Source organism: Micropterus dolomieu, linkage group LG12, assembly GCF_021292245.1.
Source record: "Micropterus dolomieu isolate WLL.071019.BEF.003 ecotype Adirondacks linkage group LG12, ASM2129224v1, whole genome shotgun sequence".
Lineage (NCBI taxonomy): Eukaryota > Metazoa > Chordata > Actinopteri > Centrarchiformes > Centrarchidae > Micropterus > Micropterus dolomieu.
The window spans coordinates 35,602,119-35,614,311 of NC_060161.1; the positions used below are offsets into that span (position 1 = coordinate 35,602,119).

The window sequence follows — 12,193 nt, forward strand, 5'->3', positions numbered from 1 at the left end:
GTCTACATTTCTGTTTTTTTCTGTCAAGATGGGGTGCTGAGTGTACATTACTGAGAAATAAAATGAACTTTTTTGATTTTTGGAAAATGGCTGCAATGAAACAAAGAGTGAAAAATTTAAAGGGGTCTGAATACTTTCCGTACCCACTGTATATTTTTTACGTTGTTTGTTGTATTTTTTGTTTGTTTTGTTGTGTTTCATGTAGAGTTTATTTTGTATCCAGGAAGAGTAGTAGGGGGATCGGACTAAATAGCAAAAACTTTCATAAGTTTTAATGAGGTAATTCTACTTCTTTGTGCAAGAACATCAGACAGAACATTGACAGCAGCAGAGTTTTGTTAGAAAACAGAAACAGTCAGACGTCCTGCTGGCATGAATGAATAGACCCTCTGTTTGTCTTAATCCAACACACACACACTGAAACACACACGTCCTCCCTCTCACTTTCTCTCCACATTGCAATGTCAGCTGACTGTCAGAGAAAATAGACTTAGGTGTGTGTTTCAGTGTGCTTCTTTGTGTGCTACTGTGTGTGTTTCAGTGAGTGTGTGTTCCAGTGTGTGTGTTTCTGTGTGTGTGGTGGTATGCAGGTCAGCTGTGTGTCACACTGGGGTTAGCTTCAGTCCAGTAGCATTAACATGAATCTGGATGCCTCAGGCCTGACTCTCTTATCTGTACTTTAACATGTTGGTCTCAATGAGCACGAGTCAAGTGTCTTAGCAGGTCGTCCTATTATCTCAGGGTCGGTGGTTTGATCCCCGGGTGCACCTGTCCAGGTGTCCAAGTGTCCTGATGCTCAGACCAGCAGCTTGTAGTTCGTCTGGACCCCGGACAGTCCATCTAGGCCGGACGCTTGTTTCCTGTCCAGCCTGTCTGTATTGTCTGCACCTTCATCTTGTTACACTGACACACTCACAACAAAGGAGCGTGTTAGCTTCGCTCGTTAGCTTAGCATATCCTACTGTCTCTGTTGTGCAGCAGTTTAAACCTGGATGCAATCAACACAGCTAATAAACTCCAATAGCTTCCTTCATTTCACCTCGTCGATCGTTCTAAACTCTGGTGTGTCTCATTGTTTTTCACCACGACACAGTGAACAGTGAAACTGGATGATGTCAGCTTCACTAGAGCCTGCATGTAAAACGATTCTGCCTTCTGAGTTAAAAACACAACTTTATTATGTTCAATCCTACTTCATCTTTGGGTCTGGACCCAGCCAAGCAGCTGTACTCAGACACTACAAGAACAGTCCTCTACCACAGATCCTGCTTTTGTCTTGAGGACTACAAATCCAAACCCTGCTTCAAATGCTGCGAGACCCACTCCTGGACCCCCTGCAGTTTGCCTTTCAGAGCCAACAGGTCTGTTCACTTCTTCCTCCAGCACCTGGACTCCCCTTGAACCTACGCCGGGATCCTGTTGGTGGATTTCAGCTCTGCTTTCAACACTATTATCCCGGCCCTGCTGCAGGACAAGCTCTCTCAGATGAACGTACGTACCTGACTCTACCTGCAGGTGGATCACTGACTTCCTGACAGACAGGAAGCAGCGTCTCTGACCATCTGGTGCAGCCAGTACAATCTGGTGCTCAACACTCTCTAAACAGTGCAGATGGTCGTAGGTCGCTCCCTCAACAAAAAAGCCCAGCAGAGGAGTTTAGTTTAGTCTGCCAAATTCAATGATGGTGCTGGTACCACGTATCATTCGCTCTGCAGAGAAGGTGATGTGCTGCAATATAACATCCCTCCTGGACCTGTACCCACAGGCACCCTCAGACACCCCACAAACCTCACACAAAAGGAACAGTTTCTTTCAGTCTGCAGCCTCATCTGCCTGAGACCCCCACTGACATGGATGACTCTCAACCCCCCCCCCCCCCCCCCCCCCCCCCCCCCCCCCATTTCAGTACAGCATGCATATTCTACACATTTTGCACATGTAAATCCAAAGTGTGTCCACGTGTTTGATCTGTACGCAGACGACACTGTCCTCTACATCAACAAATGTGACTTCAGTCTCACAACATCAAGCCACACACACAGGTAAACCAATGTAGTGTAGTGAACCGACAGTTTGGATTTGTGCATTTTATATTAAATAATTTTGGACTACTCAAATATTATTCCCCTCTCCCTGAGAGACGGAGGGGGGTTGAGATCAACTTTCAACAGACGGCTGAAGAGACTCCAACAGAAGGGGGTGGAAAGGTTGCTTTCCCTATGTGCTGTTCCTGAGCAGCCTGATCGTAAAACTGGCACCTTTGATTCTGCAGCCTGATAACTGATGACTGTTAAACTGACTAAAGGGACATTAACCAGTAGTTAACATTTCCCTGAACAGCCTATCAGAACTCTCCTTAAAAGGGGGCAAGAATCAGACACGGAGAACCTTGGAGAATCCCCTGGCAAAAAGCCAGGGATCGGGCAGCTAGCGTGGGACCCGTGCAACAGGCCAAAGGAGGCCGCCGACACAAGCAGTAAGACCAAAACAAAGTATTCTGTGTTCAGGGAGGTCCCATAGTGTTAATATTGTCTTTTAACTCATAGCTTACTTTCATTCGTTCTCCTCTGCCGTGGGAGTCAAATCCTCCCACAATCGAACCTCCATTCTCATTGTTTAGCCATTGTATATTTCTCTGATGTATTTAACCACCTTTTTATATCACCTTAGTTAATAAATTCACTATAACCAAGGAATTGTGTGTATTGCCTACTTCTGAGTCCCTGCCAAGAGAATTTACCCTTTAGATATGAGACTGACTGATTGATTTAAGATAATTGAGCGAATATTAACTATCTGATCACTGGTGAATAATTGTATAATTATTAAAAGCTACCTAGAGGTCCGGAGACTCTAAATTAATAACAACTCCGGTGGTGCACCGCGAAACGAGAGATCTATAGATTAATGTTGTCTGAATATTAAAATTCATAATTGGGTAATCTCATAAATTTATTAAAATTCATAGGTAGTTTAGACCTGCTACACCATTTAATAAAAATCTACCTGGCGTCCCCTGGCAGGTTGAAGATGGTTTGGTCCAGACTGAAGGCAGCTGGAGTCTGAATGGGGGTCAGAGTGGGATGGTACGGTCCAGCAGGGGGGGAGCTGGGCTGGGAGTGGGAAAGCCTGAGGACAGACTGGCAGACAGAGACACACGTTGATGATCACATATTAAAGTTCTTCCACTAGAAACATGTGTTGGTGTGTTTGTACCCGTCCCGCAGCATCGACGTCCAATCGTAGAGGAGGAGGGATGTTCCGTGGCCGGGGCGAAGGAGGTGGAGGGGTGGAGTTTAAACCTTGTATTCTCATTGGCTCTTTGCTGCCCAGGAGCCGGAAGTTGAAAGGCTCTTCGTGCGTTGGGGAGGATGGCCCGCTGCGCATTGCTAGCCCCACCCCCTCGCGGCCTCTGATTGGCTGAGCCAGCAGATGGGCACCTCCGTCTATGTCCCGGCCAATCATCTCAAGGGACTCCAGCGAGTGGGCGTGTCTCATGGTGTCCATCACCCGCCTGAACCCCGCCCCTTCCAGTCGCTCCTCAAAGTCCGTGCATGTCCATCGCCCACGGCGATAGGGCTCGCCCCGCCCGCCGCTGCCGGAACCGCCCACCGTCAGCCTCACCACCCTGAATCTGGAGGAAGACCCTGCACCCTGCCCCGGGGCATCATGGGACATGTACTTCCTCTTCAGAGAGGGCGTGTTCGGCTGGGAGGAGCTTCCCAGAGGGCTGCAGGAGAAGGAGGAGGCTGCTGATTGGAGGGCAGTCAGGACCACGCTGGGAGCTGATTGGCCAGCTGGAGTTTGGTTGAAATCTGAGGTCACGCTGGTGATCTGGAAGCCACTCCTCTTTTTACCACCGCTCATCCTCACAAACCCACCGCAGACTCACTGAAACACACAAAGACAACGCGTGACTTACGAGGACGCTTCACTAAAAGGTGTTTGTGCGCTCGCTGCTGGAAAACTGGACTTATTTACAGAGTTCAGAGAGAGGAGCTTCTTTTTATCTTAACATAAAAGCTTCAGATGCTACACTGACTTGTAACAGGCAGTACGACACCAACACGACTCTTCAGCGAGGAGCTATAAGAAGAAGCAGCACGTATATACTGTACAGTGTGAGTTCTGCTAGCTCCGTGTTCTCAGTATGGACATCAGGCAGAGGCTGAAGAGACAGAAGAAGAACATGTTGTCAGATGAAGCTAAGAACAAGCAGCAGGCTGCCAGACGGCGAGCCGGCCTTCTTTCTGTTGGACCAGCCAGTCATATGTCTCTTGTGCTGGGTGTTTAGCTGTTAGCAGATTTGCTAGTGTTTGATGGTGATGTGATGAAAACAAGTGCACATGTGCAGCTGAGCTGAGTTACAACTTTCCAAACAGTAAAGTCTGACTGATAATGGAGTCTCTGTGCTGTAACCACTAACCCCCTGACCTCAACCTGACACCAGGTCTAAACCCCGACACGTTAAGGTTTACCTGCTGCTGCTGTTCCCAGACTGGAGACGAGTCCTCACAGGTTCTGTGGAGTCAGCTTTATGTCCACAGAAAGACTAACAACAAACACCGTGGAGAGGGAGACTGCACCACACTGTCTCTCTCTCTCTCTCCTGCTGTTATGGTCAGTGTCTCTCGCCCCGCACTCCTCTTCTTCTTCTGTGCTTCCTGTTTCCTCTGACTCTGTTCTGTTGCTGGTTGCTTCAGGCTGCAGCCTGTTGCACAATCTGGATTACAGAGTGTGTGCTGAGTTCAGGTTCTGCAGGATCTGAGCTGTAAAACCACATTCACACAGTCTGCACACGCACTGCTGCTACTACTTGTACTCGGAGTATATGTACTCTCTGTCTGCACACGCACTGCTGCTACTACTTGTAATCGGAGTATATGTACTCTCTGTCTGCACACGCACTGCTGCTACTACTTGTACTCGGAGTATATGTACTCTCTGTCTGCACACGCACTGCTGCTACTACTTGTACTCTATTCTATACTCTATAGTATATGTACTCTCTGTCTGCACACGCACTGCTGCTACTACTTGTACTCGGAGTATATGTACTCTCTGTCTGCACACGCACTGCTGCTACTACTTGTACTCTATTCTATACACTATAGTATTTGTACTCTGTCTGTACATGTAGTAGCAGTTCCTACTTGTACTCTCAGTGTGTACATGTGGGGTCTTCCTTCATACATCGGTCTGCCGGCTGCAGTAACTTCACTCACTGATTGGCTGGTTGGTTTATCTTCAGATTACTCTGTATCTCCACCAGAGGAAATGAGACGGAGGTGGAACCATTAGATAAAGTTCAGGAAACTGCACAGCTGTCTCTGACGCTTGGTTGAAACTCTGATCATTAGTACTTCAGTGAGTACTGCTCCTGTGAGTTCTGACTAACAGTAGACTTTAAACAGACTAAAACAACAAGTTAAAACTTTAAACCTGCTACAACATCCAGTAAGAGACTAAAAGTTCATTTCACATTCTTAGTGACCCTCGAAGGGTCCTGAGCCACAGGTTGGGACCCACTGAACAGATTAATGATGAGTGTTATGATGCAGTGTTATTTAAACAGCTGTCAGTGAGGGTTCTGTCCTCGGCCCTGGGTTTAGGGTTAGTGAAGCTGAAAAACTCTCAGCTGTACTTTACAAAGTACAAATACTCTGAACGCCGAACTAGTTGTATAAAGTACAAATACTCTGAACGCCGGACTAGTTGTATAAAGTATAAATACTCTGAAAGCCGGACTAGTTGTATAAAGTACAAATATTCTGAACTGAAAACTGGAAAACTGCTCTGGTGCCAGCTGTATAAAGTATAAATACTCTGAACGCCGGACTAGTTGTATAAAGTATAAATACTCTGAACGCCGGACTGGAAAACTGCTCTGGTGCCAGCTGTATAGTATCTATACTCTGAAATATTATCTGTACTTTATAAAACTCACACCAGTTGTTTAAAGTACAAATACTGTGAAACGGGTAGTAAACAACAATCCCTCTGACGTCATCGTAAACAAAGACTCACGTTCACTCAGCTGAAGCGCGCTCCCGGTGCTGCTCCGGATCAGCGGCCGCGCGCCTCTGTCTCGCTCGCTCTCCGATGACGTCACCGCCGGGCCCCGTGACACAATCGGTGTATTATACACAGGAAGTGGGCATGCGCAGTACAGCCTCGGGCCAGCCGCAGGCGGCGGGAGCGCGCACAGAGAGAAAAGTTTCAAGAGGAGTTCCTCCAACTTCTTCTTCTGCGGGTTTTCTTCTTCTTTTAGTCCACCACAGATCCGGCCTGCAGCGGGAGGCTCCTTCTTCTTCTTCTCTAAGGAGAAACTAACTCTTCTTCTGCTTCTCTGCCTCCCCTCTCTCTGTAAACCGCGCGCGCCTCTTGAACAGCCAGTAATCACCTTCATCCTCCTCCTCCTCATCATCATCATGTCCGGGGAACACGGCCCCCCCGCCTTCCCCTGGTAGAGTGAGAGACGGGACGTGCGCGTGAACGAGCAACGCGCGTGCGCGACTGGGAAGTGCATGCGCCGTGCAGACGGGGCGAGGGGTATATTTTATTCAGTCCACATGTCAGAATCAGAAGGAGCTTTATTGTCAAGTAGTGTTTTACACACAAGAGGAATTTGCTGTGGTGATGAGGTGCTGCAGGTAGACAAACATCCAGTCGACATAAATAAATGTGGAAATATATAAATATGGAATAGAAGAACAACAGATACATACATGTGCATTATTCTGGGTCTGTGCAGATGTAACGCAACAGAAGAGAATATTGTGTACATATTAATACCTGACAACATAAAAATATACAACAAAGATCAACAATCAACAACAAATATGTGCAACATGTCAGGTCTGAGCCCGACACGAGATGAAACAGGATTTATGTGCAGAGACATTTGTATTGTTTGTAAGTGGTCTGGAGGCTGCAGACGGGAAGAAACTGTTTTTGGCGAGAGGTTTTGGTCCTGATGGACCGCCGCCTCCTGCCAGAGGGGAGAGTCTGAAACAGTTTGTGTCCGGGGTGGGAGGAGTCAGCTGCAATCTTTCCTGCTCGCCTCAGAGTCCTGGAGCCAATCACCTTCTCTGCAGAGCGAATGATGCGCTGCAGCCTGCCCTTGTCCCTGGCGGTGGCAGCAGCGTACCAGATGGTGATGGAGGAGGTGAGGATGGACTCAATGATGGAGGTGTAGAAGTGCACCATCTTTGTCTTTGGCAGGCTGAACTTCTTCAGCTGCCGCAGGAACTACATCCTCTGCTGGGCCTTCTTGGTGAGGGAGGTGATGTTCAGTTCCCACTTGAGGTCCTGGGAGATGATGGTGCCCAGGAAGCAGAAGGAGTCCACAGTGGAGACGGGGGAGTCACACAGGATGATGGGGGAGGGTGGAGCTGGGCTCTTCCTGAAGTCCACGACCATCTCCACTGTCTTCTGAGCGTTGAGCTCCAGACTGTTCTGGCTGCACCAGGTCACCAGATGGTCGATCTCCCACCTGTATGCGGACTCATCCCCACCTGAGATGAGCCCAATGAGGGTGGTGTCGTCTGCAAACTTCAGGAGCTTGACAGACTGGTGACTGGAGGTGCAGCTGTTGGTGTACAGGGAGAAGAGAAGGGGGGAAAGAACGCAGCCCTGAGGGGAACCAGTGCTGATGGTCCTGGAGTCAGAGACATGTTTTCCCATCTTTACGTGCTGCTTCCTGTCCGTCAGGAAGTCTGTGATCCACCTGCAGGTGGAGTCAGACACGTTCAGCTGAGAGAGCTTGTCCTGCAGCAGGGCCGGGATGATGGTGTTAATAGCAGAGCTGAAATCCACAAACTGGATCCTGGTGTAGGTTCCCGGGGAGTCCAGGTGCTGGAGGATGTAGTGAAGGGCCATGTTTACTGCATCATCTACAGACCTGTTGGCTCTGTAGGCGAACTGCAGGGGGTCCAGGATCTGGTCTGTGATAGATTTGGGGTGGGACAACACAAGGCGTTCAAAGGACTTCATAACCACAGAGGTCAGGGCGACGGGTCTGTAGTGGTTTAGTCCTGTGGTCCTTGGTTTCTTGGCCCTTGTATTGATTTTATTCATTTGTATTTTATTTATTGTTCTGTTGTTTTGGTGTTCTATAAATAAATTCTGATCGATTGATTAATTAATGTTTTATTCTGACAGAAACATTTAAATAATATGAAAGTATCTGAACATCATAAAGAGAATAATTCTGAATCATAACTCAGTAATTTAATGTCTTATTATGACAGAAGGCCGATTTAAAACATCTTGATGAAATCTTTGTAGAACTTTTTCAATCCCCCACTGTGTCCCTGAACAAGACACTTAACCCCTCGCTGCTCCAGAGGCGTGCGACCTCTGACACATAGCAGCTGTAAGTCGCTTTGGATGAAAGCATCAGCTAAATGCATAAATGTAATGTACTCCTTGTAGTTATTTGTTTTATGTATACTTTATGTATTTATAGATCATAAACCTCATCAGAACCTTTGAGGCTTCAGGGCAGATGAAGACCCTGCTGTAGGGTGTCAGTGCAGTGACCTCTTGTGATCAGCTGACGCCGCTGCAGCCTGGTGCAGCTGGGAAAGACTCACGAGGCTGCAGGACTTTAAATCTTTTAAGTGCGTCTGGACTCAGAGGTAAAGGTTTGAATGTGCCCTGAAACGCTGTTCAGACTCCATGGTGTAACTGTATACTGCATATACGTGCAGTGTGTACGTGTTATACTACGTCTCCACTCGAGCCCGACTGATCTGGGTTTATGGAGGACCGATGCCGATATTAAAGTGAAAAAGAGACGATATTTAGATTTAGAGAATGATTTGGAAAGTAGACCCCTTTCCTGTATAAACTACACAGGCTGATACTGAAAGCTGGTATGTATGTGGGCTATAAAACCTTTTCCTGAAGGGATTATGTTAATAAAATAGATTACTGTCTCAACAACTTAACATGTAAACAATTGTCCATCAGTAAATATTTGTTGCAGGAAGGTGCAACTGTCACACATGACACACATGATCTGCAGCTTTGAGACTGAGAGAATTAAGATGTTAGAGGATATTTAGAAGTGAACTAGGGACAAATGTTGACTGGTCACTACGACTGTTTCAGAAATAAATCTACAATCACATCTGTCACCATTAACCTTCTGTGGGGCAGGACAAAGCCGGGGGAGTGCAGTGAAAAACGGGAGGGTTAGCAAGTCATGAAGGTTTGTTGAATCAAAGTTTAGTAGACCGCTAATTCTAACAAATACTAATAATAAAGTTCCACTGTATAACAACCCAGGGTGTTATCCTGTGGAACAACAGCAGTAATGATTTAAAATTATGTAAAAACTTATTGCAATTGAAATGTATATTTAAAAAAAGAATCCTTGATGGATATGAGCTGGAACAGTGATTTTCTTTTTTGATCTTCATATAGTTAAGTTTAGGTAAGTTACATAGTTTAAGTAGTTAAAACATATCAGTGAAGTGGGGATAGGACTTCTCCCTACCCCCTTTGAACATGACTGTTATCTGGACAATCTGCAGATGATCTTTTTTTGTTGATTGTTTATTTTTATTCAGTAACATGTTCAATAAAGAGTTGAAAAAAAAAATTGTTTACAGGAGAAGTGATGGGTCTGTTTTTATTATTAGAATTTAAATCATGTAATTAACGTGACAAATGACGGACTCACCGCTAGCAGCCCTCTGCCTGTTTCTACACACTGCAGTCAGCTGATTATTGTCTTTAGTGGATTTTCTGGTGCAGCAGTGTTGTTAACAGGCGAGCTGCAGAACTGTTTCTTTATCAATAGTCAAATATCTGCTGTCATAAACGCTGAAGCAGATTAAATGCAGTTAGCTCATATCGGCCGATAGTATCGGCCTGCCGATATCTCGGTCGGGCTGATATATCGGTCAGGTTCTAGTCTTTACTTCAGCTGAAACAAACGCTGAGCAGCTGGACCATGACAGAAAATATACAAATCTGAATCAACAGATAAAAAATAAACAACTTAAGAACTAAAGACTTCCTGTTGGTGGCATAAGAACCTGACTCAGTCCGATCAAATCAACCAATCAGACTACACCGTCTCCTCTGGACGTCATCATGTGTTGCATCATCATGTGATGTCACTTTATTTCACAGAAACAGAACAACCATTCATCTTTACAAAGCTCTTAAACACACCGCGAGAACTCCGTTAGCCTGCCCCATTTAAATCTATGGGCCCTGCTAGCAGTATTAGCATCCACTATTCACACCACTGGTTCCTGTTAACGCTGTTAGCATAACCTAAAACCCCAGGGGCCCCGTATAAACCAATGGGAACTCATTCACGTCAACGTGGACACTGGTAACAACGCTAGCATTGTTCAGTGAAATTAATGGGTTCTGCTAACAGTAACACTGCTAGCAACTAGATGCTCTGCTAACGCTAGCATTTCCAATTCAAATTAATGAGCACTGCAATCAATGGGATGCTAGCAGTGTTAGCATTTCCCAATCAAATCAATGGTCTCAATGGGTTCTAGCAGTGTTCAGTATAAGACTCGGGCAGGTTGACAGCAACGTCCACACATGGAACAGCTCGGGGTCAGCTAAAGACCACATAAGGTCATGTAAACAGGTAACATGAAGGTCAGGAGTCTATATAAAAGGTCAGGAGTCTATATGAAGGTCAGGAGTCTATATGAAGGTCAGGAGTCTATATGAAGGTCAGGGGTCTATATGAAGGTCAGGAGTCTATATGAAGGTCAGGAGTCTATATGAAGGTCAGGAGTTGAAGGTCAGGAGTCTATATGAAGGTCAGGGGTCTATATGAAGGTCAGGGGTCTATATGAAGGTCAGGAGTCTATATGAAGGTCAGGAGTCTATATGAAGGTCAGGAGTCTATATGAAGGTCAGGGGTCTATATGAAGGTCAGGAGTCTATATGAAGGTCAGGAGTCTATATGAAGGTCAGGGGTCTATATGAAGGTCAGGGGTCTATATGAAGGTCAGGGGTCTATATGAAGGTCAGGGGTCTATATGAAGGTCAGGAGTCTATATGAAGGTCAGGAGTCTATATGAAGGTCAGGAGTCTATATGAAGGTCAGGGGTCTATATGAAGGTCAGGAGTCTATATGAAGGTCAGGAGTCTATATGAAGGTCAGGAGTTGAAGGTCAGGAGTCTATATGAAGGTCAGGGGTCTATATGAAGGTCAGGGGTCTATATGAAGGTCAGGAGTCTATATGAAGGTCAGGAGTCTATATGAAGGTCAGGAGTCTATATGAAGGTCAGGGGTCTATATGAAGGTCAGGAGTCTATATGAAGGTCAGGAGTCTATATGAAGGTCAGGGGTCTATATGAAGGTCAGGGGTCTATATGAAGGTCAGGGGTCTATATGAAGGTCAGGGGTCTATATGAAGGTCAGGAGTCTATATGAAGGTCAGGAGTCTATATGAAGGTCAGGAGTCTATATGAAGGTCAGGGGTCTATATGAAGGTCAGGGGTCTATATGAAGGTCAGGGGTCTATATGAAGGTCAGGAGTCTATATGAAGGTCAGGAGTTGAAGGTCAGGAGTCTATATGAAGGTCAGGAGTCTATATGAAGGTCAGGGGTCTATATGAAGGTCAGGAGTTGAAGGTCAGGGGTCTATATGAAGGTCAGGAGTCTATATGAAGGTCAGGAGTCTATATGAAGGTCAGGGGTCTATATGAAGGTCAGGGGTCTATATGAAGGTCAGGGGTCTATATGAAGGTCAGGGGTCTATATGAAGGTCAGGAGTCTATATGAAGGTCAGGAGTTGAAGGTCAGGAGTCTATATGAAGGTCAGGAGTCTATATGAAGGTCAGGGGTCTATATGAAGGTCAGGAGTTGAAGGTCAGGGGTCTATATGAAGGTCAGGAGTCTATATGAAGGTCAGGAGTCTATATGAAGGTCAGGGGTCTATATGAAGGTCAGGGGTCTATATGAAGGTCAGGGGTCTATATGAAGGTCAGGGGTCTATATGAAGGTCAGGAGTCTATATGAAGGTCAGGAGTTGAAGGTCAGGAGTCTATATGAAGGTCAGGAGTCTATATGAAGGTCAGGGGTCTATATGAAGGTCAGGAGTTGAAGGTCAGGGGTCTATATGAAGGTCAGGAGTCTATATGAAGGTCAGGAGTCTATATGAAGGTCAGGGGTCTATATGAAGGTCAGGGGTCTATATGA

The 12,193-nt window shown here is 46.1% G+C and overlaps 1 protein-coding gene across 1 annotated transcript in view; it reads right to left on the reverse strand.

Annotated features, from left to right (window-relative positions):
• Nucleotides 1-6,467, reverse strand: part of zgc:153012 (uncharacterized protein LOC777626 homolog) — a 23,244-nt gene extending 16,777 nt beyond the window's left edge. Inside the window, exons 1-3 of the mRNA XM_046064069.1 lie at nt 6,028-6,467; nt 3,217-3,891; nt 3,007-3,140 (exon numbers count right to left, since the gene is read on the reverse strand). Coding sequence (XP_045920025.1) covers nt 3,007-3,140; nt 3,217-3,867 — 785 coding nt within the window. The 5' untranslated portion in view covers nt 3,868-3,891; nt 6,028-6,467. The remainder of the gene's footprint in view (nt 1-3,006; nt 3,141-3,216; nt 3,892-6,027) is intronic.
• Nucleotides 6,468-12,193: the final 5,726 nt, after the last annotated feature.